General features: G+C 49.2%; 1 protein-coding gene across 1 annotated transcript in view; it reads right to left on the bottom strand.

Moving 5' to 3' along the window:
- The window catches only part of DNAH9 (dynein axonemal heavy chain 9), a 319,797-nt gene that overhangs the window by 183,760 nt on the left and 108,275 nt on the right, over nt 1-27,762 (bottom strand). Inside the window, exons 27-31 of the mRNA XM_029928843.1 lie at nt 23,754-23,910; nt 18,202-18,306; nt 7,804-7,961; nt 4,348-4,486; nt 2,280-2,567 (exon numbers count right to left, since the gene is read on the bottom strand). Of these exons, the coding sequence (XP_029784703.1) occupies nt 2,280-2,567; nt 4,348-4,486; nt 7,804-7,961; nt 18,202-18,306; nt 23,754-23,910 (847 nt within the window). The remainder of the gene's footprint in view (nt 1-2,279; nt 2,568-4,347; nt 4,487-7,803; nt 7,962-18,201; nt 18,307-23,753; nt 23,911-27,762) is intronic.

Below are 27,762 nucleotides of genomic sequence, written 5' to 3'. Positions count from 1 at the left end.
AAACAGGAGAGACCTATTGGAGGACCAGGGAGAGGGGAAGAGGGAAAGAGAGTTGGGGAGAGAGAGAGGGACGTAAAACTTGAGAGACTATTGAATGCTGAGAATGAACTGAGAGTTGAAGGGGAAGGGGGAGGGGGGAAAAGAGGTGGTGGTGATGGTGGAGGGCACTTATGGGGAAGAGCACTGGGTGTTGTACGGAAACCAACTTGACAATAAACTATTAAAAAGAAAAGAATTTTCTCTCCCCTCTCACTTTGTCTCTCAAAATAAATAAGTAAATAAATAAATAAATAAAAAGTTTCAAACCATGATTTTTTTCTCTTGGTGTTTTAATTGCTTTCCTTTTTCTTTGTTAAAAGACATTTGTCTTAGAACTTTAATAAAGTTACATAAGAACTTTCATCTTGTTGACTTATTCTTGCTTGAGTGTATCCATTTTGAGGTCGTCTGGTGGAGACTGTGGACTTTCTGCCCTGAAATGGACTGATTGCTTTCTAGGTCTGCTGATAGCTATAATGCTAGAGCTTCTTTTTCTGATTCTTGATGTTCTTAAGCCCATGACATTTTTATTTCTCACCCTCACTTTTCCACAGTATGTCTTCATGTAACATTTGAAAGGATTCATAACCCTGATGTTTATAGCAGCATTATTTACAATAGCCAAGATATGGAAGCAACCCAAGTGTCCACTGACTGATGAATGGATGAAGAAGATGTGGTCTATCTATCTATCTATATACACAATGGAATATTACTCAGCCATAAAAAAGAATGAAATCTTGCCATTCGCAATGATGTGGCTGGAGCTAAAGAATATAATGCTAAGTGAAATAAGTCAGAGAAAGACAAATACCACATGATCTCACTCAAATGTGAAATTTGAGAAACAAATGAGTAAAGGGAATAAAAGAGAGACAAATCAAGAAACAGACTCCTAGCTATAGAGAACATACTGATGGCTGCCAGAGGGGAGGTGGCCAGGATGATGGGTGAAATAGGGGTGGGGATTAAAGAGGGATTTTGTAGCAATGAACATTTGGTGATGCATGGAAGTGTTGAATCAATATATTGTACATCTGAGACTAACATTACACTATATGTCAGCTGGAATTTAATTTTTTTAACATTTATTTTTGAAAGACAGAGAGAGGCAGAGTGTGAGCAGGGGAGGGGCAGAGAGAGAGAGAGAGAGAGAGAGAGAGAGAGAGAGAGAGAGAGATGGAGACACAGAATCAGAAGCAGGCTCCAGGCTCTGAGCTATCAACACAGAGCCCAATGCGGGGCCTGAACCCATGAACTGTGAGTTCATGACCTGGGCCTAAGTTGGACACTCAAATGACTGAGCCACCCAGGCACCCCTGCAATACGTATATTTAATGAGGGACTGATGTCCAGAATATATGAGGAATCTCTACAAACAATAACAAAAAGACTAAGAACCCAATTACAAAATGGGCTAAAGACTTGAATAGATACTTCACCAAAGAATATAGAGAAATGGCCAGTAAGCACTTGAAAATACGCTCACTATTATCAGGGAAATTAAAATTGAAAACACAATGAGAGCCCACGGCTCACCCACCGAAATGGCTACAGTTAAAAAGAGCAACGATACCAGCCCTGACAAGGGTGTAGGACTGCAGAAAATGCTAGTGGGAACAGCACAACCATGTGGGAAGACTTCCGGTGACTTCTTCAGACACTCCCCTGGCTTTGACCCGGCAATGGTAACTCCAGGGATTTATCCGAGTGGTAACTCCAGGGATTTATCCGAGAAAGTGAAATATGCACATACGCAAAGCACTTTACACAAGAATGCTCCTTACCGCCTTATTCATCAAGTCCCCAAACTAGAAATGACCCAAATGCCCTCAGCAGACTGAACACTTAATGGCATGTGTGAATTTCACGGACGTAACAAGCGAAAGAAGCCAGACGGCACCAGCATCACTTGCCCCTCATCACTTCAGAACATTGACAGCTCAGAAATCCGCCTAGGAACCAGCACGACTCCCACATTCTACCACTATCATTGCTCCGAAATCATGTCAGAAGTAATTCACAGGAAAATGACATGTGCTACCGCTCCATCCTTCCCTCGAGCGCCCCACCCCATGCTCCACACCGCGGGTGCCCCAGTGAAGAGCTCTCGAAACAAATTACTACCAGGTAGACACGTATCTGCGCATCAAAAGCAACCCTTTGGATTAAGGATGACCCATCATCCAAGAAAAGCACTGAGGGACAGAAAAATCTTGGGAGGGAGAAAGCCCATGTACCTTAAGCACAAAGTTGTCCTCAGCCTGAAGCTTCAGCTCCACCACGGCCTTCCGGACTAACGCCTCGAAGTTGAGGTCTCTCCTCCGAGGGACATCCAGGGCGGGAAAGAGGTCCCCAATCAGGCCCATGAACACGGGCACGTCATCGGTCACGATCTTGGGGATGTTGAAGTCCCTCAGGGAGCGCATCAGGACCTGGTCCTCGGGGCGGTCAGGGTCTCCTCGCTTCAGGGATCCCGCCACCACCAGCACGGACTTGATGGCCCGCAGGCCCCAGTCGTAGTGGTCCTGAGGGAAGGCGGCACAGGTCAGGCCAGAGCGGCTGGGATCCAGAACGCCGTGTGCCAGTGCTGGCATCTACACGGTTACAGGAAGGTCACTTCTGAGGCCAAGGCAGAGGCAGAGGGAAAGATCATTGGCGTGTAAGATCAGGGTCATGGACCCCATCTCCTGGTCTGGCATTAGCTCTGTTTCTTGGCTGTGATGGTGACAAAGCAGAGCCAGAGCATCCAGGGGACTGGGGGTCAGGGAGACCAAACAGAGCCACCTCCCAACCCACCTGGCTCCTCCCTGTGTAGTCAGAGAGCTGAGGGGTATCCAGGAGGAAGTCATATTGGCTTAGATAATAGAGGAGGCTAGGCCCACATGCTCTACACCTTGTAGGCCTCCAAACTCAATTTAAAAAAGAAAACTACTAGTGGCAACTAACAGAAAGGCAGTTCAGAGAGTTTAAGCAAGAGACAGGGGTGCGGTAGGAAGAGAATGAGATGGATTTGAGAGAGAGCCAGAGCATGGGATGAACAACAGCTCATGCATGATTAGGTGCAGGGCTGCGGATGAAACTCCCAGGGTTCCAGAATCAGCAAGTGAGTAAGTGACGGTTTTGCGTAGGGAAGTGAGGAATGTGGGAGCAGGCTGGGGTAGGGATGGGGAGCTGTGGCATAGACCACTGAATATACGGGGTTTAGAGTTCAAATGAGAGGCTCGGGGTAGAGCTGTGAGTGTCGGCCACTGACCTGGAAGTTAGCGGAGGTGGGGGTCTACAGAAAGGACACAGTGAGCAAGGGGCCTGGGAAGCAAGAGGACACAGGGGAGGTTTTTAAAGAACTCCACCTTGGACAGATTTCCCAGGGCTGAGGGTTCCCCATATTGTGGCAGCAAAGATGATCCTAGTGAGTGAGCCCCAGACAGAGGAGAAACTCCATGGGGACAGCCCAAGGAAGCCCCGGCCACCATGAGATTCTCCTACCAAGGCACGTACCTCGGAGGTTCTTGGGGGTGTAAGTGGGCTTCCCACCCAGCGCAGAGCCCAACACAGGGCCCGAACTCATAACCCTCAGTTCAAGACCCACGCTGAGATCAGGAGTTGGACACTTAACCGACTGAGCCACCCAGGTGCCCCCTTCAGCATGTTTGGTTCTGTTTTTGAAGTTTATTTATTTATTTTGAGATAGAGACAGCATGACTGGGGGAGGGGCAGAGAGAGAGGGAGAGAATCCCAAGCAGGTTCCAGGCTCAGAGCTGTCAGCACAGAGTCTGATGTGGGGCTCGGACCCACAAGACTGTGAGATCATGACCTGAGCAGAAGCCAAGAGCCGGACGCTTAACTGACTGAGCCACCCAGGCGCCCCCTTGGGCATGTTTTCGGGTGCCATTCCTGTGTGGGGGCGTGCCCTAGGCAGCAGCCACACATAGGGACAGTGAGGTACGTGGGACTCCTCAATGCCTGTCTTCCCAACCCTCTCCTGCATCTCGTGTCCCTTTGGGTGGAGACCATTCCCTCCAAGGGAATTTCGTTGGCCACTGAGAGGTTTTTCACAGGACACTGGGGATCGATGGGGTAGCACTAAGTATTCTGTGAAAACAAAATATTGGGGGCCAAATAAATTTTTTTAATGCTAAGGAAATGAATACAAATCTCTGTTGTAGAAGTGTGAGGAGCTTTTTCTATGCTTATGGGCCCGTTGATGGAAGGCTCTCATGTCTGCCCATGACCTTGGCCCAGACCCCCGTCCAGAGCTGGGCCGATCACACGTGACTGGTCGCCCAGCGTCATGAGAGAGAGTACCTGTTTAGAGAGCAGCTCTTTGCACAACCGGTAAAAGGTGATGAACTTCCTGGCTAACGACCGAGCTTCGATGAATCCTTCGGCCACCAGCATGATCTCACAGATCAACTCGAAGTCTGGAACCACCATGGCGCAAGGCCTGTGACCAGGGAGACAGAGGGCCAAGGTAGCTTTCCTGACCGCGCCTAAAGGGGGGCGGGGCTTGCAAGACCACAGACACTGGCTGGGATCATGGAAAGAGGTACCTGTGAGCATAAACACTCGGCCCCTAGCAACAGTCTCATCAAAGACTTCCAAGCTGGGGATGAACTGAGGAAGGATACAGGACATGAGCCGTCCAGCCCAAGGTGATGGGTGGTGGCAGACGGCAGGGGCAGGATTGGGGCGAAGGCTCATGTTGTGACCCAGGCCCAGTGAGCTTTCCACAGGCACAGATTAGAAAAGCTTTAGTAATTAGCAATTTATTACAATAGTCGTTCCTATAATAGATTAGGGACTCAGGTTGAAGAATCGAGTCTCTCCTAGGATCTACAAGAATCTATTCCTCATTTTCAAGACGTGTGTCCCCTCCAAGCTTAGATGCTCGGGGCCTCTTTTGTACTCACGTGCATACAAGTGTAAGTGTCTAAGGCCGAGGTCTCAAGAGAATACCCATTAACCCCATCTTTCCACAAAACAGCATATAGGGGAATACGGAGGGGAATTTTTGTCTCTCTCTAAGGATTTACTTCGGTTTTTTTTCTCTCGCTCTAGCTCTAGAAACATTTGATTGTAAAATTACTTATTTTCAAAATTAATGATTAGGAGCCCAAGGTCATTTATAGCTCTTTCACTGCATTTTCCCCACACGGATATAACATTTTCCCTTTAAATTATTTTACATGGCATTCACACATTTAGATTCTCAACCTGAAATATTCTGTATCCTGAAGTAAGGTTAAACATGCATTCATACAATAGGATTCAACACGGCCATAGAAAAAATGCTATAGGAGAAAAACAAGTTAATGGTATGGGAAAATATATTTCTTGTATTTTTTAATGTTTGTTTATTTTTGAGAGAGAGACACACACACAGAGCATGAGTGGGGGAGGGGCAGAGAGAGAGAGAGAGAGAGAGAGAGAGAGAGAGAGAGAGGGAGACACAGAATCAGAAGCAGCTCCAGGTTCTGAATTATCAGTACAGAGCCTGACATGGGGCTCAAACCCACAACTGCGAGATCATGACCTGAGCTGAAGCTGGATGCTTAACCAACTGAGCCATCCTGGAGCCCCAAGCATGGGAAATTATTAACTAATGAAGGCCGGATACTAACTTATAGAGGGTCTTATCCCAAGTTCGAAGAAGGAATCTACTCTGCCCACCCAAGGTCAGAAGGAAGAATGCTGAAGGCTCACACGATCCCTGGATGAAAGCCTTCGGACGGGAAGAGCAGACGTGCTCGAGTCAGACCCACTGTGTCCGACCCCAGTTCTGCGGCCGCTCTTGGGCTGCCGGTTCACCCTAGTGACTAGGATTACTACCCGCAGCACCTTACTGACTGTGCTTTCTCCCTAAACAAGTATCCTCCTCATAGGGCTTTTTGAAAATGAAGTGTAAAAGCAGACGTTTGTATTTATTGCTTTTGAAGTTTTTATTTGTTTTGAGAGAAAGAGAGAGAAAGCACATGAACGAGTGAGTGAGCAGCGAAGGGCAGAGAGAGAAGGAGAGAGAGAATCCCAACCAGGCTCCGAGCTGTCAGCACAGAGCCTGACGTGGGGCTCAGACTCACCGGGAGATGGTGACCTGAGCTGAAATCAGGAGCCGGATGCTCAGCCGTCTGTGCCACGCAGGTGCCCCTGTATTTATTATTGTTATAAATATTTCCTCCCCCATCTGCAATGTTCTTGTATAGATAAATGTTCCTTTTATACTCAGAGGAAAAGAAATGTAAAGGGCAGTTCTGACCAGGGTGATAACCCAACTCCATTACAGTTTGCAGCTCAATGCTCTTTTAATAAATAGCTTTGTCCAAACGAACAGCAAACAGGATTGTGCCATCTGGTCAGGCCAGTTGACGATCCATTAGGGACAGTCCATTAGGCAGACAATCAGAAGCTGGGGCGCCTGGGGGGCTCAGTCGGTTGAGCAACCAACTTCAGCTCAGGTCATGACCTTGCGGTTTGCGGGTTCAGGCCCCGCATCGGGCTCTGTGCTGACAGCTCGGAGCCCGGAACCTGCTTCGGATTCTGTGTCTCCCTCTCTCTCTGCCCCTCCTCTGCTCATGCTCTGTCTCTCTCAATAATAAATAAATGTAAAAAATATATTAAAAAAAAAGAAAGAAAATCAGAAGCCATGAGGCCTCTTTATTTTGTGGGGCTGACTTCTCTTCCTTGAGAAAAAGAATGGAGATTCCAGCCCCTTCTAGAACATGCATTTGCATTCTCTTATCACAAGGAAGAAGATTTAAAAGCATGACAATATCACCGGTGGGGAAGGTGAAGTAAAAGAGGTGTTCTCACGCATGGCTGCCCAGAGCACCATCCAGCAACTTGTCTCTTTCTGGAAAGCAGTTTGTCAGTGTGTATCAAGGGCCTTAAAAATGTTCCTCCCCCATTAGCTCCGTGATTCCACGTCTGGGAAGCTAGCCAAAGAAAATCATCACGCATACAGAAGAAAAGGCTTCTGTACAAAGGTGGACATTACAGCGTTATGTATAAATTTGTTTTAAGTGCTAGGAACAGTCCTGATGTTTAAATACGGAGGGTGACCTAATTACATGGTGGACCACACACCTGACAGAATGATGTGTAGTCGGGAAAGGAGATATCTTAAGACTATCCAACAGAAGAGGTTATTTATGATAGGATGGCTTATAATCGATTATGAAATGAAAAAAATAGTATGGAACTCTGGGGGGGCACACCTGGGTGGCTCAGTCGGTTAAGCATCTGATTTCAGCTCAGGTCGTGATTTCATGGTTCGTGAGTTCAAGCCCCATGTGGGGCTCTGTGCTGCCAGCTCGGAGCCTGGAGCCTGCTTCGGATTCTGTGTCTCCTTCTGTGTGTGTACAAGTGTAGGACTTTATGCATATTTTAAATACAACTAAGAAATACTTTTTCAGATGGTAGCAGTAAGAGTGTTTTTAATAAATTTTTTTAAAGTTTGAGAGACGGAAAGAGCATGCACACACAGAAGGAGCAGAAAGAAAGGGAGACAGAGGGAGAGAGAATCCCAAGCAGGCTCCACACTGTCAGCACAGAGCCTGACGCAGGGCTTGAACCCACGAAACCACCTGAGCCAAAATAGAGTTGGACACTTGACCAACGGAGCCACCCAGGTGCCCCCAAAGGTGGTTTTATAAACTTTTTTAGATGTTCCAAATTTCTTCGAATATACACGCTCTGCATCGCCAGTGGGAAAAACAGGACACCCTTCTCTCCGGGGCCCTCGTGTGGGGCAGAGCGGGCGCTCACCTGAACAGAGTCTTGAGATTCTCAGGCAGCTCGGTGCGGCCGGCGTAGCCAGGGTTCATGGTGATGAAGATCCCCACCGAGGGCTCCAGGCGAATCTCCTCCCCGAGGAAGCTGAACCGCTGCTTCCTGTCTCGGATTGCGTCCTGGATGCTTTTTACCTGGTGAACGGGTCAACGGGAAAGGTCTCTCCCCTGTGTCCCGGGGACAGAGTGGCAGCTAGGGCTGGGAGGCACGGTCACACCCAGCACGGACACCTGCTCCTGGGCCCCTTTCACTGAAGGACACAGTGACTGCACCCTGGACCCTCCATGGGCGGGCACGGGGCGCCCCTCTAAAATAAATCCGGCTGCCCAGATTGTTTCCATATTCCTAACACAGCAGCTGAGAGGCTGGGCAGGAGCAGCAAGCAGGTGTTTAACTCTGTCTGTAGTTACGGTGGGAAAACATTAGCACCGAGTACTCGCCAGGCACTGTTCTGGGTGCTTACGTATTCATTCACTCGTTCTTCACCACGATCCCTTGCAGGGGGTGTCGGGGGAGGGAGGCACTTTACTGCCATCAGCCCCATTTCTGAAACAGAACTGCTGAGCAGCGAAGCAGTTTGCCCAACCTGATGCAGCTCCTAGGTGGTGGCATCCGGACTTGAACCCAGGCAAGCGGATCCTGGAGCCTGCGTGACAGATAGGACACCAGTACCTACTGGCTAGACTTGTTCTAAGGATTCAGTAAAGTAAAGAGCTTAGCATACAGAAAATGCTTAACAGCAGCAGCTAATGGGGCACCTGGGTGCCTTTGTCGGTTAAGCATTGGAACCTTGGTTTGTGCTCAGGTCATGATCCCACAGTCTGTGGGTTCGAGCCTCATGTCAGGGTCTGCATGGACAGCATGGAGCCTGCTTGGGATTCTCCTCTCCCTCCCTCCCTCTCTCTCTCTCTCTCTCTCTCTCTCTCTTTCTCTCTCTCTCTCTCTCCCTGCCCTGCTTACTCTTTCTCTCAAAATAAATAAACTTATAAATGATTTTTAAAAACCCAGCAGCGAACATGGAAGCTGTTACTGTGACCTTCGTCACTGTGGTCATGGTCCTCAGCCTGGCTTATCTCCTCAGACTGCATCTCTAGAACCCACGGCACAAACATTGCCCATCCCTTAGGGACAGAGTGCCCTGCAGACAGTGAGGCGTGGAGGGAGACCCGGAACCAAAGTGAGGCGGGAGCCACATCCCCCAGGCTATTAGTGCCTTATAAAAAAGATCAGACCTTTTCTTAAATGTGGGAATCTAAGCTGAAGCTTGGGCTGGTCAGCTCTACATTCTAGATCGTTCTTACAGCTCTGGGAGGAGAGACAGAAAGGAGATCACGGTTTTCCCACACGGTGCTTTGGAAAAAGCAGTTGCAAAGGTGATCGGCGACAGAAGGGAGGAAGACAAGAGGGGCAGGCTTGTTCAGCCCGGCCCCCGAGTTATCTCCAGCTTGTCGGGGCCCCCGGGGGACCAGTGCGAGGTTGTGAGTGAGCTTCTGTCCTGTCGGCCACGTTCAGGGTGTGTGGAATAGTCAAGGGTTCTGTGGAGACTGGGCTGCAGCTCTGTGTGCCGGGGCGGGGGGGGGGGGGGAGAGAGAGAGAGAGAGGCATGGAGAGAGAGCTGGAGCACTTCTGAATGACACAGACAGACAGACAGACAGCTGGAGCCTAAATAAGAGGCAAAGACATGAAGCCGCTGGGCCGCGCAGCGCGGAGCAAGGCTGCCCCCAGTGTCTGGAAGGACAGGCACTCACCAGAATGTGCGGCAGTTGGGCCATCAGGATTCAGCTCCTTCCCCAGAGCGAGACGCTAAAGACCGGCTGAGCTCACGGCAATTAGTTTGGGACCAAAACTTCTTTTCTGCGTATGGAATGTCAACGCCGCTGTGGCAGAGGGGGTCTCCAGCCCTGCACATGGGGGGCTCCCAGACAACCCTGCACGGCACCTCTGGCCTCCCCACTGCCCTGCAGCTCACACGGTGGTGAAGGATGGCCTCTCTCTGGCGGCCCCATCAAATACACAGAACAGTCACCACCTTAACGGGACGGGGGAGTGAGGTTAATTGCTATTCACCAATCACTCCGGTACTTTTGGGCAAAGACCAGAGCCAAGGGCCCTTTCTGCCGCTCAGTCTGAGTCAGCCTTCGCTCCTGCAACACTGAGGCCCAGGAACCTTGCACTCAGTGAGAATTTATGGTGCACTGCACCGTCCTGTAAAATCCTGTAGGGGGCGCTCCTGAGGAGAGTGTTGAGCTGATTCAAGGAGCATCCGTGCTGGTGGCAGGCTGTTAGCAGGGCTCATGCTGCACAAGACAGGAGCCTGCCTGCCTGGCATTTCCTCATTGTCTTAGGGGCAACCAAGGTCCACGGGATGAGCCTTGGAATGCAGCGGTCTGGGTCCAGGAGGTCCTTCAAGATGTCGGGGTGGGGGTGTGTGGGAAGTGGGGGGGGGGCAAGCAGGTGGGCTGGGAACGTATGGATTAAACCCCAGGCCCAGCCGGGTGGGGGTGGGCACCCAGGTAGGCATCGACCAGGCACCTGTACACCAGGTCCACTCCTCACTCATGGGGGTCTGCTTCTCCACTAAAAGCTTAATCGCTTTCAAAGATTTTAAGGCCACTCAGAATAACCACAAAATAATAACTGACATTTTCTGAGCACTCAGAATGTACTGGGTGCTTTTCTGAGTATTTTATGGGAGTAATCTGGTGAGGTCCTCCTAACAGCCTCACGAGGTGGGGCAGACCCTCGTTTTAGAGATGAGGAAAGAGCCAGAAGCGTTAAGAAAGATGAAGACATCTGATCATGACTGGAGACATTTTTGTTGTCACAACTAGGGTAGGGATGGGGGGGATTGCTGGAATTATCCGGCCTCAAGACATGGATAATGCCAAAGTTGGGAAAAACCATGATCCGCAAAATCAAACATCTTACCAAGGAGGAAATGGAGGGCAAGGAGGTGTAAGGGACTTGTCCAACAAGCCACAGCTTGGGTCCCTGGGGCCTACCAAATTCCCATGCAAATTCATGGCCCCACCCCAGATGAAGCCAATCAGAAATCCTGGAATGGGGTCCAGCCCATGACTAAGGCCTCTAGGTGATCCGGACATACGCTCAATTCGTGAACCACAGCAGTCCAGTCAAATCTTGGGTTTTGGTGCCCAGAGAACACCACTGCCCCGGTACCCCCATCAGAGCTGCCCCTCCTCCACTCAGTGCACCTGCTCCTCGCTCCCTCTTACCGTGGGGCAGACGTAGTCTGCTAACCTGGGCCAGCAGGACTTGAGCCTGTGGGTCTTGAGATGCACCCACACCACAGAGCCCTCAACATGTTCCCCTCACCTGCTCACCTCCCTCTCCACTCCGGTTCTCCAAGTTTGCTGGAGATGAGAACCACACGGAAAGTTCTTGAAAAAAGACTCAATGCCTAGGGTCCTGCCCCAGACCAACAAAACCAGATTCTTTGGGCATGGAGACTGGGCCTTTGTGCGTTCCTACTTTTCAGACTTGCCCAAACAACTCTACGGCACAGTCGGGGTAGCAGACACAGAGCCAGAGCAGCAGATCTCCAAGGCGACAGCGGCTACGAAACCCTGGGCATCTCGTGGGAACGCAGACTCGGTTATAGCAGGTCAGTGGCGGGTCTGAGTCTGCGTTTCTAGTTTGTCCCCAAGGGAAACCGATGCTGCTGGCCAATTAAGTGTCCCTGCCACTGGACCACACTGCCCCCCCAACCAATTTCAAGAGTCCCCACTGGCCCTCAACCAGAGGGGCTCAACCAGATGAGCTCACTTTCTTGTCCAGCCTCTACCGCCTTTAATCATCCCTCTCTTCTGGAGCTTACTTTCTCTGCCTTATGCTTTTTTTTTTTTTTTAATATTTATTTTTGAGAGACCGAGAGAGACAGAGCATGAGCAGAAGAGGGGCAGAGAGAGAGAGGGAGACACAGAATGCGAAGCAGGTTTCAGGTTCTGAGCTGTCAGCCCAGAGCCCCACACAGGGCTCAAACCCATGAACCTCGAGATCATGAGCTGAGCCGAAGTTGGACGCTTCACCAACTGAGCCCCCAGGCGCCCCAGCCACTTTAGAAGTGCGGGAGGATTCTACCTCTCTAGATCATGGGTAGCCCTGACTACAGATGATCAGTCCTGTATTCTGTACAAGCCACGTGTGTCTGTCTGACTGTGGGGGCCTGATGGGACATCTCAGGAATGAAGCCTTTCCCTTCCAAGACTGGAAGCTGGTAAGCATAGAGGGCTCTGCCCTTACATCCTCTCGCCCATGCCGGGGCCTTGTATGGACACGCTCATGAAGTAGAGCGGTCAGACCACCTTCCCTGCAGGGGATAGGTTTTAAGGAGGTCATGAGCTAGCCCTAAGCTACGTGAAACCTGTCAGCTCTTTCCCCCTCGCCCCTTTGTTCTAGGGAAGTGGTCCATTCTGCAGTCTAGACTTTGCCCCCAAATGCCCCGTGTTACTAAAATCCAGCCCGGCTCACGCCATGCTTCTCTCTGCAAAGGCAGATTGGAGGGTGCTGCTTTCAGGAAGAGCAACCCACTCACCAGTTTTGACATTAAAAAAAGAAAAACATATCTGTGTTTTCACCTTAGACCTTAAGTTCCTCTGTCAAGGGTATTAGGAGGGGGCTCCCTTGGTTCTGAGACTCTAGCCTTTGTTTGGTGCCCCGAGTCCTTGGAACACTGCTCTGGTCACCTCCCAAGACTTCGCCAACTGATCTGCTGCTTCTAGCGGCCTCCTGCCTCGGTTCATCACTCCTGCACCCTAGGGAAGGAAGGGAAATGGCAGAAATGCCAGGCCAGGGAGCACCGAGGCTGGAGGAGAGGGGAGGGGAGAGTGTCCTGGGGATGCATGTCCCTGAGCCCAGATAACCCAAGGCCCCGCGAGCTGACTGCAAATGCATTAGCAAAATTCTGGGGAAAAAAAGTGAAGTAGTGTTTTAGACGTTTTTAAAATAGCAGAGTAATTGCCCTTGGAAATGCCACACTCTTTTCCCATTGCGTATGTAATTCTGCTTGACCAATCTGACAGCAACGGGAAAATACACACCTACAAGAACAAGGGAGCAAATGCACTTTGGGGGAAGAGCACAGACAGGCAGGCAAAGAGCCGAGGGGAGGGTGGCAGGGGTGGGGGTGGGGAGGACTGTCCCAGCTGGTGCGGCTTCTGAAGCAATATGCCAGCCTAGATTGCTGTGTGAATAATTAAGTGCAATTTTCCCCTTGGATGGGTATATGATTTCGAGTGGTATGGGCTCAGATTCTGCCCAGGCTGCTGTCAGACCACTTTCCCGAGAACGTCTCCCCTACGTTCCTAGACTGCAGTGGAAAGCATTGGGAATTCGGGGCTGAACTCATTTCATTTAATGCCAGAAGCAGAAAGGAACTGATCTTGGTGAACCGCCTAGGACATCCCGTTGGGCAGTTTCAGAATAAGGTGAATTCAGAGTGTTTATGTAGTATGCCCTGGGGACAATGCTGTTGAGCAGGGCCTTGTCAATGAGGACGCCAAGTCTGAGCTGGACCAGCCGAGAAGGGGTGAAGGGTATCCGAGAGATTGGATAGATCTGGGTGTGGACTCTCTTTCCTGCCCCATATCTCCCCGCCTTCTACCTCCCTTCAACCTGTTTCCTGCAGTGTACAGGTAATAAAAATAGTAATCACCATCATCAGTACTACTGCACCACCATCATCATCACCACTATTTCTGCACCACCGTCAGAGAAGGTGGGGGAGAACTGTCACAGCTGGTGTGGCTTCTGAACCAATATGTCCTCATCACCTCTATCCTCGGCACCAGCACCATCAGCATTCCCTCACGGCCACCTCATGACCGCCAATATCACCACAGCCATCACCATCGTCATGGCCACCACCATCACCTCGACCATCATCATCAGCACTATTCCACACTACCACCATCATCGCCATGACGTTCCTCACCATCGTCATCAGCACCATCATCATTGCCATCGTCACCATCGATATCACCACCATCATTATTACCACCATCATCACCATCATCATTGATTGCCATCATCACCATCGATATCACCACCACCACCACCACCACCACCATCATCACAGTGACTACTAATATTTATCGCATGACTACTATCTGTAGGGCTTTTAAGTACTTACACATATTAACTCATTTAATAATTATTACAACTGCCTCTAGAAGGTACTATCATTAGCCTTCTTTACAGACGTAGAACTTGAGACATGGACTTGCCCAAAGTCACACAGCTGGTAAGTGGCAGCACCAGAGTTGAACGCTGGCCGTGTGGTTTCAAACACGACCCATGCTCACAACCGCTTCCCCACCCCTTGCCCAGTTTAGCCCACCCTGGAAGAGCCCGTTTCTCTTCAAATCCCAGCAGCATATGGGGTTGCTCACACAATTTCTGGCCCCCAAGATGAGCTCTCCGCTGCCCCTGGTCTGGCTCTCTGCCTGGGCTTCTCAGGGGGACAGTATGAGCCGGTCCTTTGGCAGCCCCCCGGTGCTGAGGGCTGCAGTGGGGACACCACGTGTGTAACTACTCAAGATAAATGGTCCTGGGTTTCCGCGAGGGTAGTCACAGCCATGCAAGCTGCTGGTGAGAACAAGAAGGGCCCTCTGAGATCTGGGGCCAGCAGCCTGAACAGAGGGCGCAGAAAGGCATACAAGCAGAGACGAGGGAGACCCCACCGAGGTAGGATGAACAGAGGGTGGTGGCCAAGGAAATAAACAGACGGTGAAATGTGAGCTGCCCGGTATCTGCAGTAGAAGAAGGAAGGGGAGAAGACAGGTGCGCAGGATGACAACAGTCCGCGATCCCAGCAGCCATGCGGTGAAAGCTCAGCTTCTCCCCCAATTCCCAGAGCCACTGTCGTCCAAGATTTAGTACTTGGAGAAACCTCTGGTTTTTTTTGTGTTACTCCCCACCTTCTATCCCTAAATTCAAACAGGCCATGAAGAAGCATAAACCTGGCTCTAAGCTGGCAAGTGACCGCACCGGTGAATGCGGCTAACCCTGTGTTTTCTGGTCCAGCTTGAGTGAGTTGCCAACTTTGAGAAACCTGGAGATATTTTAAAAAAATCTTGTGGGGAAAAGCACTGGGTGTTATATGGAAACCAATTTGACAATAAACTATTATATAAAAATAAAAAATATTTTTAATGTTTAGGTATTTTTGAGAGACAGATGGTGAGAAGGGGAGGGGCAGAGAGAGAGGGAGACACAGAATCTGAAGCAGCTCCAGGCTCTGAGCTGTCAGCACAGAGCCCCACCTGGGGCTTGAACCCACGAGCCGTGAGATCATGACCTGAGCCGAAGTCAGACTGAGCCTCACCCAGGTGCCCTGAGTAACCTGGAGATGTATTTTTTTTTTCTTCATAAAAATCTGGACTTTTAGCTTCTCTTTAAAAGGTAAAACACCTGGTGACGCCGCCCTGCGTTCTTCCAAGGGAGACGCGTCCTGAAGCAGCAGCCCTCCAGGAAAACCAACGTCCCTGATCTGTGGCACTCGCCAGATTCCACTGTGAAAACACTCCTGCCACGCCTGACTTCAATCCACCCATGCGGGAGTCTGGAAACACACACAATCCGTTCCCGAGACCCCAGCTGCTCCAGGGTTTCCGTCCAAGAGAGTGCTCCGGCCAGCTACTGGACTTACTGCTCCAGCGAACTCCTACAAAATCCAACGGTCCCAAGGAGCAGGAGAAGCCCAGATCACCTCTGGGACCGGCACCAGAGTCCTCTTGCAGGAGCCTCACCAAGAAACCAAGTCCAGCCAGGAGTCCACAAATATGGGGGCACTAACCAGTGGGCAAAATCAAGAGATGGAAAACTAGATGAGCTCGGGAGGGCTGGGGGAAGCGAAGGGACCCTGTGGAGCCCCCTGACCACTTATGGCTCCCAGCGGCAACTGGAGATGGAGGGGGGGCATGGAATGGGCTGGCCGTGTGCTCTCCACCACCATTCCACCTCAAGGTGGCTTCAGATCCCGCCACCAGCTCCGAGTCCAGCATGCTGCATGGGGTCAGCGTGCCGAGGGAGGGGGCAGCAGAGGCGGAGGCTGGCTCCTGCCAGGGCACACGGGAGTAGGGAGGGAGGATGCTGGCTCAGGGGCCTTTCCAGTGGGGGCCACCCTCTGTCTGCAGCGCCTCCTGCCTCCCTTCACTGCCCTTTCCCTCCGACAAATGGCAGTCAAGGTACGCTTCTTCCTTGTCCCTTTGTTTGGACCTGAAGGACCTAAACTGAGGCTCACAGGGACCAAGAGTCCTTCATGGCTCTGTTCTTCTCTCTCTGCCCTGTATGCACATTACTCTGGAAATAAGAGCGACTGGTAGGGGAAAGGTAAACGGTTGGATCATATGGAGTCCAGGCACTAACTGGAAGCAACAGTCACACCAATGTCCCTAATGCCATCCCCACCCAGCTTCCTGTGCCACGCAGCACCCTGACACTGCCTGTGCCTTGTGGAGGTGATAGCAGTGGGGGGGGGGTGGCTCTGAAACCACAAGCTCCCCCAGCAGGAAATAGGGGCACCCAGTTTACTGGAAGGAGCCCAGCGCAGGTGTCAGCAAAGGCTACGAATTGCTGGGATGATTGGGAGGCCGTGGGGGGAGGCTGGGGGGCTCCCACGGAGGCCTCAGCTCCAATCGGGACCCCCCACAAGAGACCACTGACTTCACAGCCACTGATTTCCCTCCTGCTCCGCCCCTCCTTAAAGCACTGCCAGGCCGAGGGCAATTTCTTTTTCAGAAACCTGCAGGGCCACCCTTTTGCTTGTTCAAGACACAATACGCATGATGGCATTTAAGCCCATCTGGTTGGAACCTGCCTCTCTAGCCTTATTTTCTTCTCCAGCATTTCATCCCCTGTATATACCGGATACCAGTGTCTAGACCTGCACCTGGACGGTGGGGGTGGGGGTGCTGGGTTCAAGTCCTAACCTCCACACCTGCCAAGAGTGTGCCCTGGGGCAAGTTACTTCTCTCCGCTGGTCTTAGATTTCTTCCCCCACCCCGTGTGTGTGTGTGTGTGTGTGTGTGTGTGTGTGTGTGTGTGCGCACGTGCACGCAGATAGATCTGTATCTCCCGTACACCTTGGATAGATGTGACGATAGGTGAGAAGTGCCCCGTGCAGAACACTTGTAACTGCACTTGGCTCACTTTTCCTTGCCTCTGCCCCTGTCTGCCCACTTCCCCTGTCTAGAAGACCCCTACCCTCATCCAAACCATCTCTATCCTTTTTAAGGCCGGGCTTAAAAAATAATGTGTTGGGGGGGGCGGTGCCTGGGTGGCTCCGTTAGTTGAGATTGAACTCTTGGTTTTGGCTCAGATTATGATCTCATGGTTCAGGAGTTTAAGCCCTGAATCAGGCTCTGTACTGACAGTGAAGGCCTGCTTGGGATTCACTCTCTCTCTCTCTCCCTCTCTCTGCCATTCCTGTGCTCACTTTCTACTTCTCTCTGTCAAAATAAACAAACATGGAAGGAAGGAAGGGAGCAAGAGAAGGAAGGAAAGGGAGGGGGAAGGGGGAGGGGAAGGGGAAGGGGAGGGAAGGGAAGGGGAAGGGGAGGGAGGGGAGGGAAGGGAAAGAAGGGAGGAAGGAAGGAAGGAAGGAAGGGAAGGGGAGGGAGGGAAGAAGGGAAGGAAGGGAAAGAAGGGAAGTAAAGGAAGGAAGAAAAGGAAGGAGGGAAAGGAAGGGTGAGGGCCTAGTGGTCTTGCCCCATATTGTAAGTTAGGAATCAAGTCATTTCCAGAACACTGAAGATTGCTCATGTCCCCCTCAAGGACTAAAATTATTTTGAAGTTAGGAATCATGTCCCTACTCAACCGGGCACCCTTCAGCCTAGTTTTGAGCATAGCACTTCCTATGCCATAGGTGTTTAATAAGTGTTTTCCAGATAACTTAAAAGACAAGTGGCAGCTTATAAATCTGACTCAAACGTGCCTTCCTTCCTCCAACAGCATTCACCCTCTGATCCTTGCTTTGGATACAGTGACGTGAATTGGACCAAGGGAGCTGGGGCGGCTTGCCCAGACTCAGTTACAAGGTGGAAGACATTCCCAAAGCCCATGGCCTTTCGAAGGAGCTGGGCTCTGCCATCTTGTCTACTCCTTTCCTGGCCCCCATGAAGCAGATGGGACACGTTACAGAGAAGGCAATGGAGTCCTATGGCCAATAAATGGGCTAACCCTGGTAGGGACCCACAGGACACCCAAAGCCTGCACCGGGGGCTATTTTAGAGTGCAGAGGAAGGAAGGGGGGAAGGGGACACAGAAGTGGGTGAGCAGAGTTGAAAACAAGATGTCGACTTCACAGAGTTGGCAACAAGCCCACAGGCTCCCACCGACTTCTGACCCCCATACCTGCACCGCCACCACGGATAAGACCTCCACAGAGATTCGATTAAACTCATCGAAACAGCCCCAGGCACCGGTCTGAGCGAGGCCTTTGTAGATGTTGCCACAAGACTGCAATGAAATGTACAAAGATTAAATTACTATCAGCACCAGGCTCATCATTACACATCTAAGTCAGTTTCCATCCTGTTTGATATGGATACTTCCAGCCCCCTAATGACTGCTGGTTTGAAACTCATATTAAAATTTCAAGGGCAATTACGTTTTTGACGGCTATGGGTACCAACATTAAGTCACGGGATCAAACAGAACCTTTCAAGACTCTTAGACCAAAATCCCTTCAAAATGTCATCTGGCATGACTTACTGTTGATTCTGGAGCTTTCAAAATCCCAGGAAATGAATAAAATATTTTTTTTTTCACCATACAGACAAAAAGGCCTTCCACTCAGCCTTCGGCATGTGCTGATAAAAAAAGTTTATATCTGTATCTTGAGATCCGCACCCAAACAGCCAGGCTTCCCAGAGTGATAAAAAGCTGGGGGACGGACAGGAGACGTGATAAGATCTATAGAAAATTGAGCGACTGGTAAATCTTTTCAAATGAGAGCAAGAAAAGAATTTCAAAAAGAAGATAGCGTATCTGTCCTAAAAATAAAAACCGCCTGGGCGTTCAATGCAAACCAGTAAACCGTGGGGCAATACAAAGAGAGAGGTTAGGACACTCTCAAGGCCATTGGAAAGGAGACACAGCCGAAGCCCTGGGAAAATGCAAGTAGTGGAAAAGTCCCATTCATTTCCTCCATAGTGACCGCTTGCTGACCCTCAGCTCCGTGCACTGGCTGCACGCTAGACACTGGAGGGCTTGGTCCCTCTGAGGATTTCCAGTTAGGTTGTGGACAGAAGTCACATAAAGTGGGCAAATTGCCAGGTGAGCAGTGGATCCGATGGATAGCATAGGGCACAAGACGTTACATGGTTCAGAGGAGAAGATCTGCTTTGCCAACGAGGTAAATTTCGGAAAGTATCATGACAGCTTTTGCCCGTTATTTCCTGGAATGCCGGATCTGGGAGCTGCTCCTTGAAGCCAAGGCGTTTGGGTCAATTAAGTTTAGGAAACACCACATTCTATAACCCTCTTTGGCCAGCTGGCAACATATGTTAGAATTTTAAGGGGAGCACTGAGAAGTCCTGCACAGTGAAATTCGGTGTGTGTTTTATGAGCAACAGTTTTCATTTTCCTCACAGGAAACCCTGGTTTCCCTGGATGTACGCTGGCAAACATTAGTGTGGTGGGAGGAACACAAGAACGGACGTCAGAACACCTGAAGTATTAATATCTCAGACTTACAAGGTATCTTCAGCACATACTCTGGCAATGCTGTTATTAGCATCTGTGTAGGCAGAACGGAAGGGCGTAAAGAAGGGAGCAAGGAAGGGGCCAAGGGCTTTCTAGGAGAAGTAGCTACTATGGTCAAAGAATGAGCAAAATCATGGTATATCTAGAGAAAAATAAAGGTGTCATTTTGGCTGGAAAGTTGAGTTACAAGGGCCTGGATAGCTCTGTCGATTGGGCGTCCGACTCTTGGTTTCAGCTTTGGTCATGATCTCATGATTTGTGAGTTCGAACCTTGCATCGGGCTCTGCACTAGCAGTGTGGAGTCGGCTTAGGGTTCTCTCTCTTTCCCTCTCTCTCTCTGCCCCTCCTGCTCATGCACTCTCTCTCTAAAATAGATAAAGGTAAAAAAAAAAAAAAAGAAAGTTGAATTACAAAAGGAGGCCATGGTTGGGAAAAATCTTATTATAAAAGGCTGTGGAGGTTTGGAGCAGAGGAAAGTGTAATTAAATCAACATTTTAGGAAAACAAGCCTGACATCATATAAGCTACGTTGGATGTGAGGCAGCCTTTGAAAAGGAGGGAAGAAGGGGCACCTGGGTGGCTCAGTGGGTTGAGTGTCCACTTTGGCTCAGGTCATGATTTTGCGGTTCATGAGTTCAAGCCCCGCGTCAGGCTCTGTGCTGACAGCTCAGAGCCTGGAGCCTGCTTCAGATTTTGTGTCTCTCTTTCTCTCTGTTCCCCCCTGACCTGTGCTCGTCTCTCACTCTCAACAACAAACATTAAAAAAAGGTATGCTGCTTTAGCAACAGCATCTCCAAATTGAGGTCAAGAGGGAAAGCACTGTGGCCGGAACATAAAGAACTTCTCAGCACTAACGCTGCAATGCTTTCCAGAGAAAGTGGCCAGGCTTATGGGGTTTTCAACCACAACTAAGAGAGGGGAGTAATAACTTTGCCTTTTCCACACGTCTCCACACTGTTCTTGGGTCTGCCCTATGACCTGATGCCTCTTTGTGGGATTGCAGAGACACAGGGCAGCGTGAGGGTCCCCAACTACAGCCTGTCTCTCCTCTTTACCCTCCGGGTTTCACTGCCCATTCCCCTCCCCCTCCCCACAGTCACCAGGTATCATTCCATTCTTTAAAGTCATTTTTTCTTTTCCATTTATGCTACCCTGATGTCTGGCTGCTAACTGTCCCTGGTTTGAATAACTGCAAGTTTCTGAGCAAAATTATTTCCCTCCTTCCGGTCCCTTCCAGCCTCCGCTCGTCTGGCTACCCAGAAGTCCTTCTCAGATGCATCCATTTTCATCATGGTCCCACTTGAGTTCTTTAGCCTGCAGGTCTTCCTGGCATCCGCCACTTCAGGGCCACATTCTCTCCTTGGCTTTGTGTCCATCCCCTTCTCATTGACCCCCTCCCGCTCCTGTTTTCTGTTCCCCTGTCCACTCTCGGGCCCTTGGCCACTGCTCCGTACTCTGGAGATGCTGAAACAGAACACGTTATTGTGAGTTTCATGAAACGACCTGATGGAATGACATCTGGAGATGGGCCAGGTGGCTCTTCCCGACCCCCCCTCCGTCTTTTCCCTGTGAGGATACATCGGGGGGAAGTCAGAGTGAGGAGGAGGGGAAGGATGGCATGCACAGAGAACTTGGTCATGTTGTCAAAGCTGACGCTTTGATGGGTCAGGGGGTGTTAAAATGGCACACGCCCCGCCTGGCACAACCCACACCTTAAACAGCCTTCAGTCTTACGTCCCCCAGGATGTTCCGGACCAGCGCATTCTGTACTCTTCCCCGTCTCTGAAGTTGTCCAGGGATTAGAGGTCATAAAGCACACATTCTATACGCTGTTTGGTATCTCCCCTAATTATTTCATGTACCTTTGTCTATCCAAGTAGACCGGGTTATACTTTGTCTGTCTGTCTCTTTTACCTAGCGCCTATTCATCATGCTATCATCTCTCTCTCTCTCACCCATGTCTATTTATATCTTCTCTGGATCCATCCATCCATCTTCTCATGATGCACAGTGCATGCGGATCAATGGTGATATTCAATGAATTAACTTGACTGCTGGAGAGTGCTCGGTGATGAAAATAATTCTGAAGAGCTGAACAAAGGGAAGAGGTTTGCAAATAGTTCAGTGAGGCGGTTGGTTACAAAAGGTATTTGGTGTGGTATTTGGGACCACTATTATTCCAGTGTGTTTCACTACAGCTAGAAAAATTCTTCCTCTGATCTGTGCTGTGATCTAGACGAGACTCAACCAACGCTTTGCACAGTCCAGACAAACCATGGATAGACCCCTCTTCTCATCCTGCCCTCTCAGGAATTGGTGGGGTCAGAGTTCAATAATAAGCTTGGGAAGAACGGGGTAAGACAGCTTCGGTGACCGCCGGCCATGGAGCGACTCAGCTCCTCAGTCTTGACCTGCCAGGCATGACTTTGAAGATATCCAGTTGATTTCCTTCAGTCAAAATTCACCATGTCTTCACACCTAAATGAATGTTCCTCTTGGGTGGCAATGTTCCCTCTGCTCAACTAGAGAAGAATCTAGAAGCTTAATATGATTCTTAAAGGTTGAATTTGTTTCTTTAAATAGAAAAAGAACTTTTAGGGGCACCTGGGTGGCTCAGTTGGTTAAGTGTCTGATTTCAGCTCAGGTCATGATCTCGTGGTCTGTGAGTTCAAGCCCTGCGTCGGACTCCATGCTGACAGCTCGGAGCCTGGAGCCTGCTTCGGATTCTGTGTCTCCCTCTCTCTCTGACCCTCTCCTGCTCTCACTCTCTCTCTTAAAAATAATTAAAGATTAAAAAAATAATTCAAAAAAAGAAAAAGAAATCCTTTCTTCTTCCAGCCTGACTTAAGAGAAATAGTACTTTAAAGTGCCTAGCGGGAATAGCAATCATGTTAAAATTTAGACCCTGTGGAACATGGTGAAAACAGCTGTTCAGGGTCTGAATCCTCATTTTGTTGCTTGCTGTGAAAAAACACGGTGCTTTAGGGCTGCTGCAACTCTTTGCACAGCAAAAATTTTATGTATGAGAGAAATTATTAAAGTTACAGCTGATGAATCTCATCTGGGGTTCTATATGTTCTCTTCCAGTCTCTAAAATTATTTTTAAATTAAATTTACTTTGTACCCATCGTACCACGATTTCAACATAAATATTTAATCTACTGAATGCAATTGTTTTATTCCCCCCCCCCCCCCCCGCTGTAAACTTATTTGCACGCCATCCTGTTTCAAAAGGGACTTAGGAGAGTTTACAAAAATAATACAGTAAAACAAAATAAAAATAATGAAAAAGTGAGAATCTTATTACATTTTTTTTAAAGAGAATCTACAGGACATCTGGGTGTAAAGCAGAGTATTGCCAGCTGAGAAGTGACCTATAAGCCTGTTGTTTCTCGCATTTCTCTATGACGCAGGACCTGGAACATATCTGGGAAACAAAGACGATGCTGAGGCCTGAATGAAGACCATTAGCCTTGCACTTGTTCTTTGTGAGCATCGATTCACTCATTAGCAGTGGAGGCTAATCAAGTCTGCCTTCAGAAGTCACAGCTACCTAGGGCGCCTGAGTGGCTCAGTCAGTTAAGCATCCAACTTCGGTTCAGTTCATGATCTCACAGTCTGTGCATTTGAGCCTCAAGTCAAGCTCTGTGCTGACAGCTCAGAGCCTGGAGCCTGCTTCACATTCTGTGTCTCCCTCTCTCTCTCTGCGCCTCCTCAGCTAGCACTCTGTCTTTCTCTCAAAAATAAAATAAAAACATTAAAAAAATAAAAAAGATAAAAAAGAAGCCATACCTGCCCTTGTAGAAATCCTGAGAAAATGCCTGCTTTTCCAGAAAAGCACAAATATAACTTCCATATGAAGATTTTTGGGTAGCCCCTGGGAACCCTTCTGTGGTTCTAGGTCAAACAGTGAACTTGTACCTTCAGATATGTTCAGCTTCTTTATTTTACGGGTCACAGAACAAAGAGTCCCAAAATGAAATAGCCCACCTATGTCTGCAAAGTTTACCAGTGGAAGCCAACTGGGCTATAGAGAGGTCAACAAGCCCCAGGGATCAGAGACCCTCAGGTCCCCAGGATGGGAACCAGCAGAGCCCCCAGGGGCCAGGCCTCTGAGTCTGTCCAGGGCAGCATGGATGGACTTGGTCCCTGGTGTGGGCCGCCGCCCGGTCCCCGCCCCTCCCACAGCCAGGCCCTACCTTGTAGTCCATCTGCTCCGAGCAGTTGAACACATACACCATGACGCCCAGTGCTCGGCCCAGGTCCTTGGTGGTCTCCGTCTTGCCCGTGCCCGCCGGTCCTGTAGGAGCCCCGCTCATGGTCAGGTGCAGAGACTGCGTGAGGGTGATGTAGCACCTGTTGCACATGGGAGCCCCTCCATCATTCTCAGGGCCTGCAACCCGTGGCCCTGGCCCTGCTGGGTCCTAGGGAGCCAGAGTCGAGGCTCCAGGACATGGGGGCCAATGGCTTCTGTCAAAGGTCAGCCAGAGCCCCCACCCCGATCTGCCCCCCACGGTGCTGTGGGGAGAACTCTCTGGAGGATCATCCGGTCATGATTCTCCCTCCCTGAATGGCATCCTTAGGACTCTGTTGGGCCCTTCCTGATCTTGCCCCTGCTCAGCGTTCTAGTTCATCACCTGCTTCTCGTGTCTCCTTCAGCCCCAGCACTCTAAGTGTCTTCATGTCCAGCTGTTCTCAGTTGCTTGTGTTCTGTCCCAAAGGGTTGTGCGCCCCAGCTCCCCAGCTCAAATCCTAACCCCCCAAGACTATGACGGTATTGGAAGGTGGGGCCTCCAGAAGGCGATTCACTCATGAAGGTGGAGCCTCATGAATGGGATTAGTGCCCACATTCAAGAGGCTCCATAGGGATCCCTTGTCCCTTCTACCACCACGTGAGCACACAGTCACAAGACACTAGCTACGAGCCCAGCAAAGGGCCCCAGACAAGAACATGACTGTGCCGGTGCCTTGACCTGGGACATGCCAGCTTCCAGAACTGTGAGAAATGGATTTCTGTTGTTGATATGCCCCCCAGTCTGGCATGTTAGTCTAGCAGCTCAAATGGATGAAGACACCCAGACACACCAGGCCTGTGCTCGTCCCTCTCTCCCTCCCCAACCCAGCCCCCCTGCCCTTCTAGTCTACTGGAATCATGTCCTTCTTCAACATGGTCGTTAGTAACCTAGTGGTGGCCTTTCACCCCTGGGGGCTCATATTTGACATATGCTCCCACACTGAGCACACCCAGAACCCTCAGCATGGGGGGGAGTGAGGAGATGTCCCTCAGCTGAGGTCCTACTCCACTGTCCTGCACAGCAGCGTCCAACTGCATGTACCATCTGCACTGTTCATACAAATCTTCATAAGACACGTAAAGGCAGGGCCCTGTCTCATTCATGGTTTCATATCCAGAAACGGGTCTGGCCACAGAGAGGCCCTCAATAATTATTTGTGAAACAGATTCACCAACAAAGGCACTAGTCATTCCATACGTTTAATCCTCCTATGACACTCTTTCCTGATGATAATAAAATAAAAACCAGCATTAGGCTTGTTTCTGGTACTTTTTAAAACAACTGACAGCAACTGCTTACTTGACATGTCTCTGGAGGCAAAGGAAATAAAGGCAGACGTGAACTACTGGGACCTCATCAAGATAAAAAGCTTCTGCACAGCGAAGGAAACAATCAGCAAAACTAAAAGGCAACCGACAGAATGGGAGAAAATATTTGCAAATGACATACCAGATAAAGGGCTAGGATCCAAAATCTATAAAGAACTTACCAAACTCAACACCCAAAAAACAAATAATCCAGTAAAGAACTGGGCAGAAGACATAAATAGACAATTTTTTGAAGAAAATATCCAGATGTCTAACAGACATATAAAAACATGCTCAACATCACTCATAACCAGGGAAATACAAATCAAAACTACAATAAGATGCCATCTCACACCTACACCTGTCAGAGTGGCTAAAATTAAAAACTCAGGAAATAGATGTTGGCAAGGATGCAGAGAAAGGGGACCCTTCTTACACTGTTGGTGGGAATGCAAACTGGTACAGCCTCTCTGGAAAACAGTACAGAGGTTTTCTCAAAAAATTAAAAACAGAACTACCTTACGACCCAGCAATTGCACTACTATGTATTTATCCAAAGGATTAAAAAAATGCTGATTCAAAGGGGCACATGTAATGCAATGTTGATCAGCGCTATCAACAATAGGCAAATTATGGAAAGCGCCCAACTATCTATCCACCGATGAAGGGATAAAGAAACTGTGGTATATATATACAATGGAATACTACCCAGCAACCAAAAAGGATGCTTTCTTGCCATTTGCAACAACATGGATGGAGCTAGAGTGTATTCTGCTAAGCGAATTAAGTCAGTCAGAGAAGGATAAATATCATACGATTTCACTCATGCGGAATTTAAGGAACACCGCAGATGAACGTAGGGAAAGGGAAGGAAAAATATAACATAAAAACAGACAGAGAGGCAAACCATAAGAGGCTCTTAAATACAGAGAACAAACTGAGGGTTACTGGAGAGGAGGTGGGTAGGGGGATGGGCTAAATGGGTGACGGGCATTAGGAGGGCACTTGTTGGGGTGCCTGGGGTGGCTCAGTCAGTTGGGCATCTATCTGATTTTGGCTCAGGTCATGATCTCATGGCTCGTGAGTTCGAGCCCCACGTCTGTGCTGTGCTAACAGCTCGGAGCCTGGAGCCTGCTTCCAATTCTGTGCCTCACCCTCTCTCTGCCCCTCCCCTCCTCTTGTTCTCTCTCTGTCTCTCAAGATAAATAAATGGTGGGGTGCCTAGGTGACTCAGCTGGTTGAGCGTCTGGCTTCAGTTCAGGTCATGATCTCACGATTTGTGTGTTTGAGCCTTGCATGGGGCTCTGTGTTGACAGCTCAGAGCCTGGAGCCTGTCTTCAGCTTCTGTGTCTCCATCTTTCTGGCCCTCCCCTGCTCACGCTGTCTCTCAATCTCTCTCTCTAAAATAAATAAAATGTTAAAAATTTAAAAAAAAAGATAAATAAATGCATAAAAAACTAAAAAAAGGAGGACACTTGTTGGGATGAGCACTGGGTGTTATAAGTAAGTGATGAATCACTAAGTTCTATTCTTGAAACCAATACTATACTATATGTTAACTAACTTGAATTTAAATATAAACAAATAAATAGATGCATAATAAAATAAAAAAGGGCTTGCATTTTCATTTAGGGGAAAATGTGCCTTTGGGTAGTAAGCACATAAAAAGATGCTGTAAGCCACCGGTCAGTAGGGAAATGCGAATGAAATCCACAACGAGATACTATGCTACACCTGTAAGCATGGCTACAGTCAAAAGGACAGACTAGAGTAAGTGCTGGTGAGGATGTGACACAATTGGAAACCTCATCCACTGCTACTGGGGGTGTAAAATGGCACAGCGACTTTGGAAGACAGTCTGGCAGCTTCTTAAAAAGTAAAGCTTACCATCTGATTCATGAATTCCCTGCCAGGAATTTACCCGAGGGAACTGGGAATTGATGTTTACAGGCTTACACAGGAATGTTCATAGTGGCAATTTTCTTAATGCCAAGAAACTGGAAACCTCCCAAATGCCCATCAACAGAGAATGACTAAACAAAACATGAGGAGTCTGTGCAGTGGAATACTATTTAGCAGTATAAAGGAATGAGGTACTGGTATATGTTATGAGGTGGGGGCACCAAAGCAGCATTATGCTATGTGGAAGATGTCGGATGCAAAATATCGATACAATATATTGTATATTATATCATTTCATTTATGCAATGTCTGGAAAATCCAGAGACCAGACAGAGATTCAACGGCTGCCTGGGAAGAGGTCGTGAGATGGCCTCCCAAAGAGGACGTCCAGATGGACAACAGTCACATGGAACGATGCTCCACCCCACTCATCAGGGAACTACAAATCAACACCACAGTGAGACACCACCTCACACCTGTCAGAACGGCTGACATGAACAATTCAGGCACCATCACATGGTTGGCAAAGACGCAGTGCAAGGGGAGCCCTGTTGGATGGCTGGTGGGAATACAAACTGGTGCAGCCACTCTGGACAATAGTATGGAGGTTCCTCAAAAAAGGAAAAACAGAACTATTCTATGACCCAGGAATTGCACTACAACGTATTTATTCAAAGGATACAAACCTGCTGATTTGTTTATAG

The sequence above is a fragment of the Suricata suricatta genome, chromosome 17, assembly GCF_006229205.1.
Source record: "Suricata suricatta isolate VVHF042 chromosome 17, meerkat_22Aug2017_6uvM2_HiC, whole genome shotgun sequence".
Classification (NCBI taxonomy): domain Eukaryota; kingdom Metazoa; phylum Chordata; class Mammalia; order Carnivora; family Herpestidae; genus Suricata; species Suricata suricatta.
This window is presented reverse-complemented; position numbering and strand designations above follow the sequence as displayed.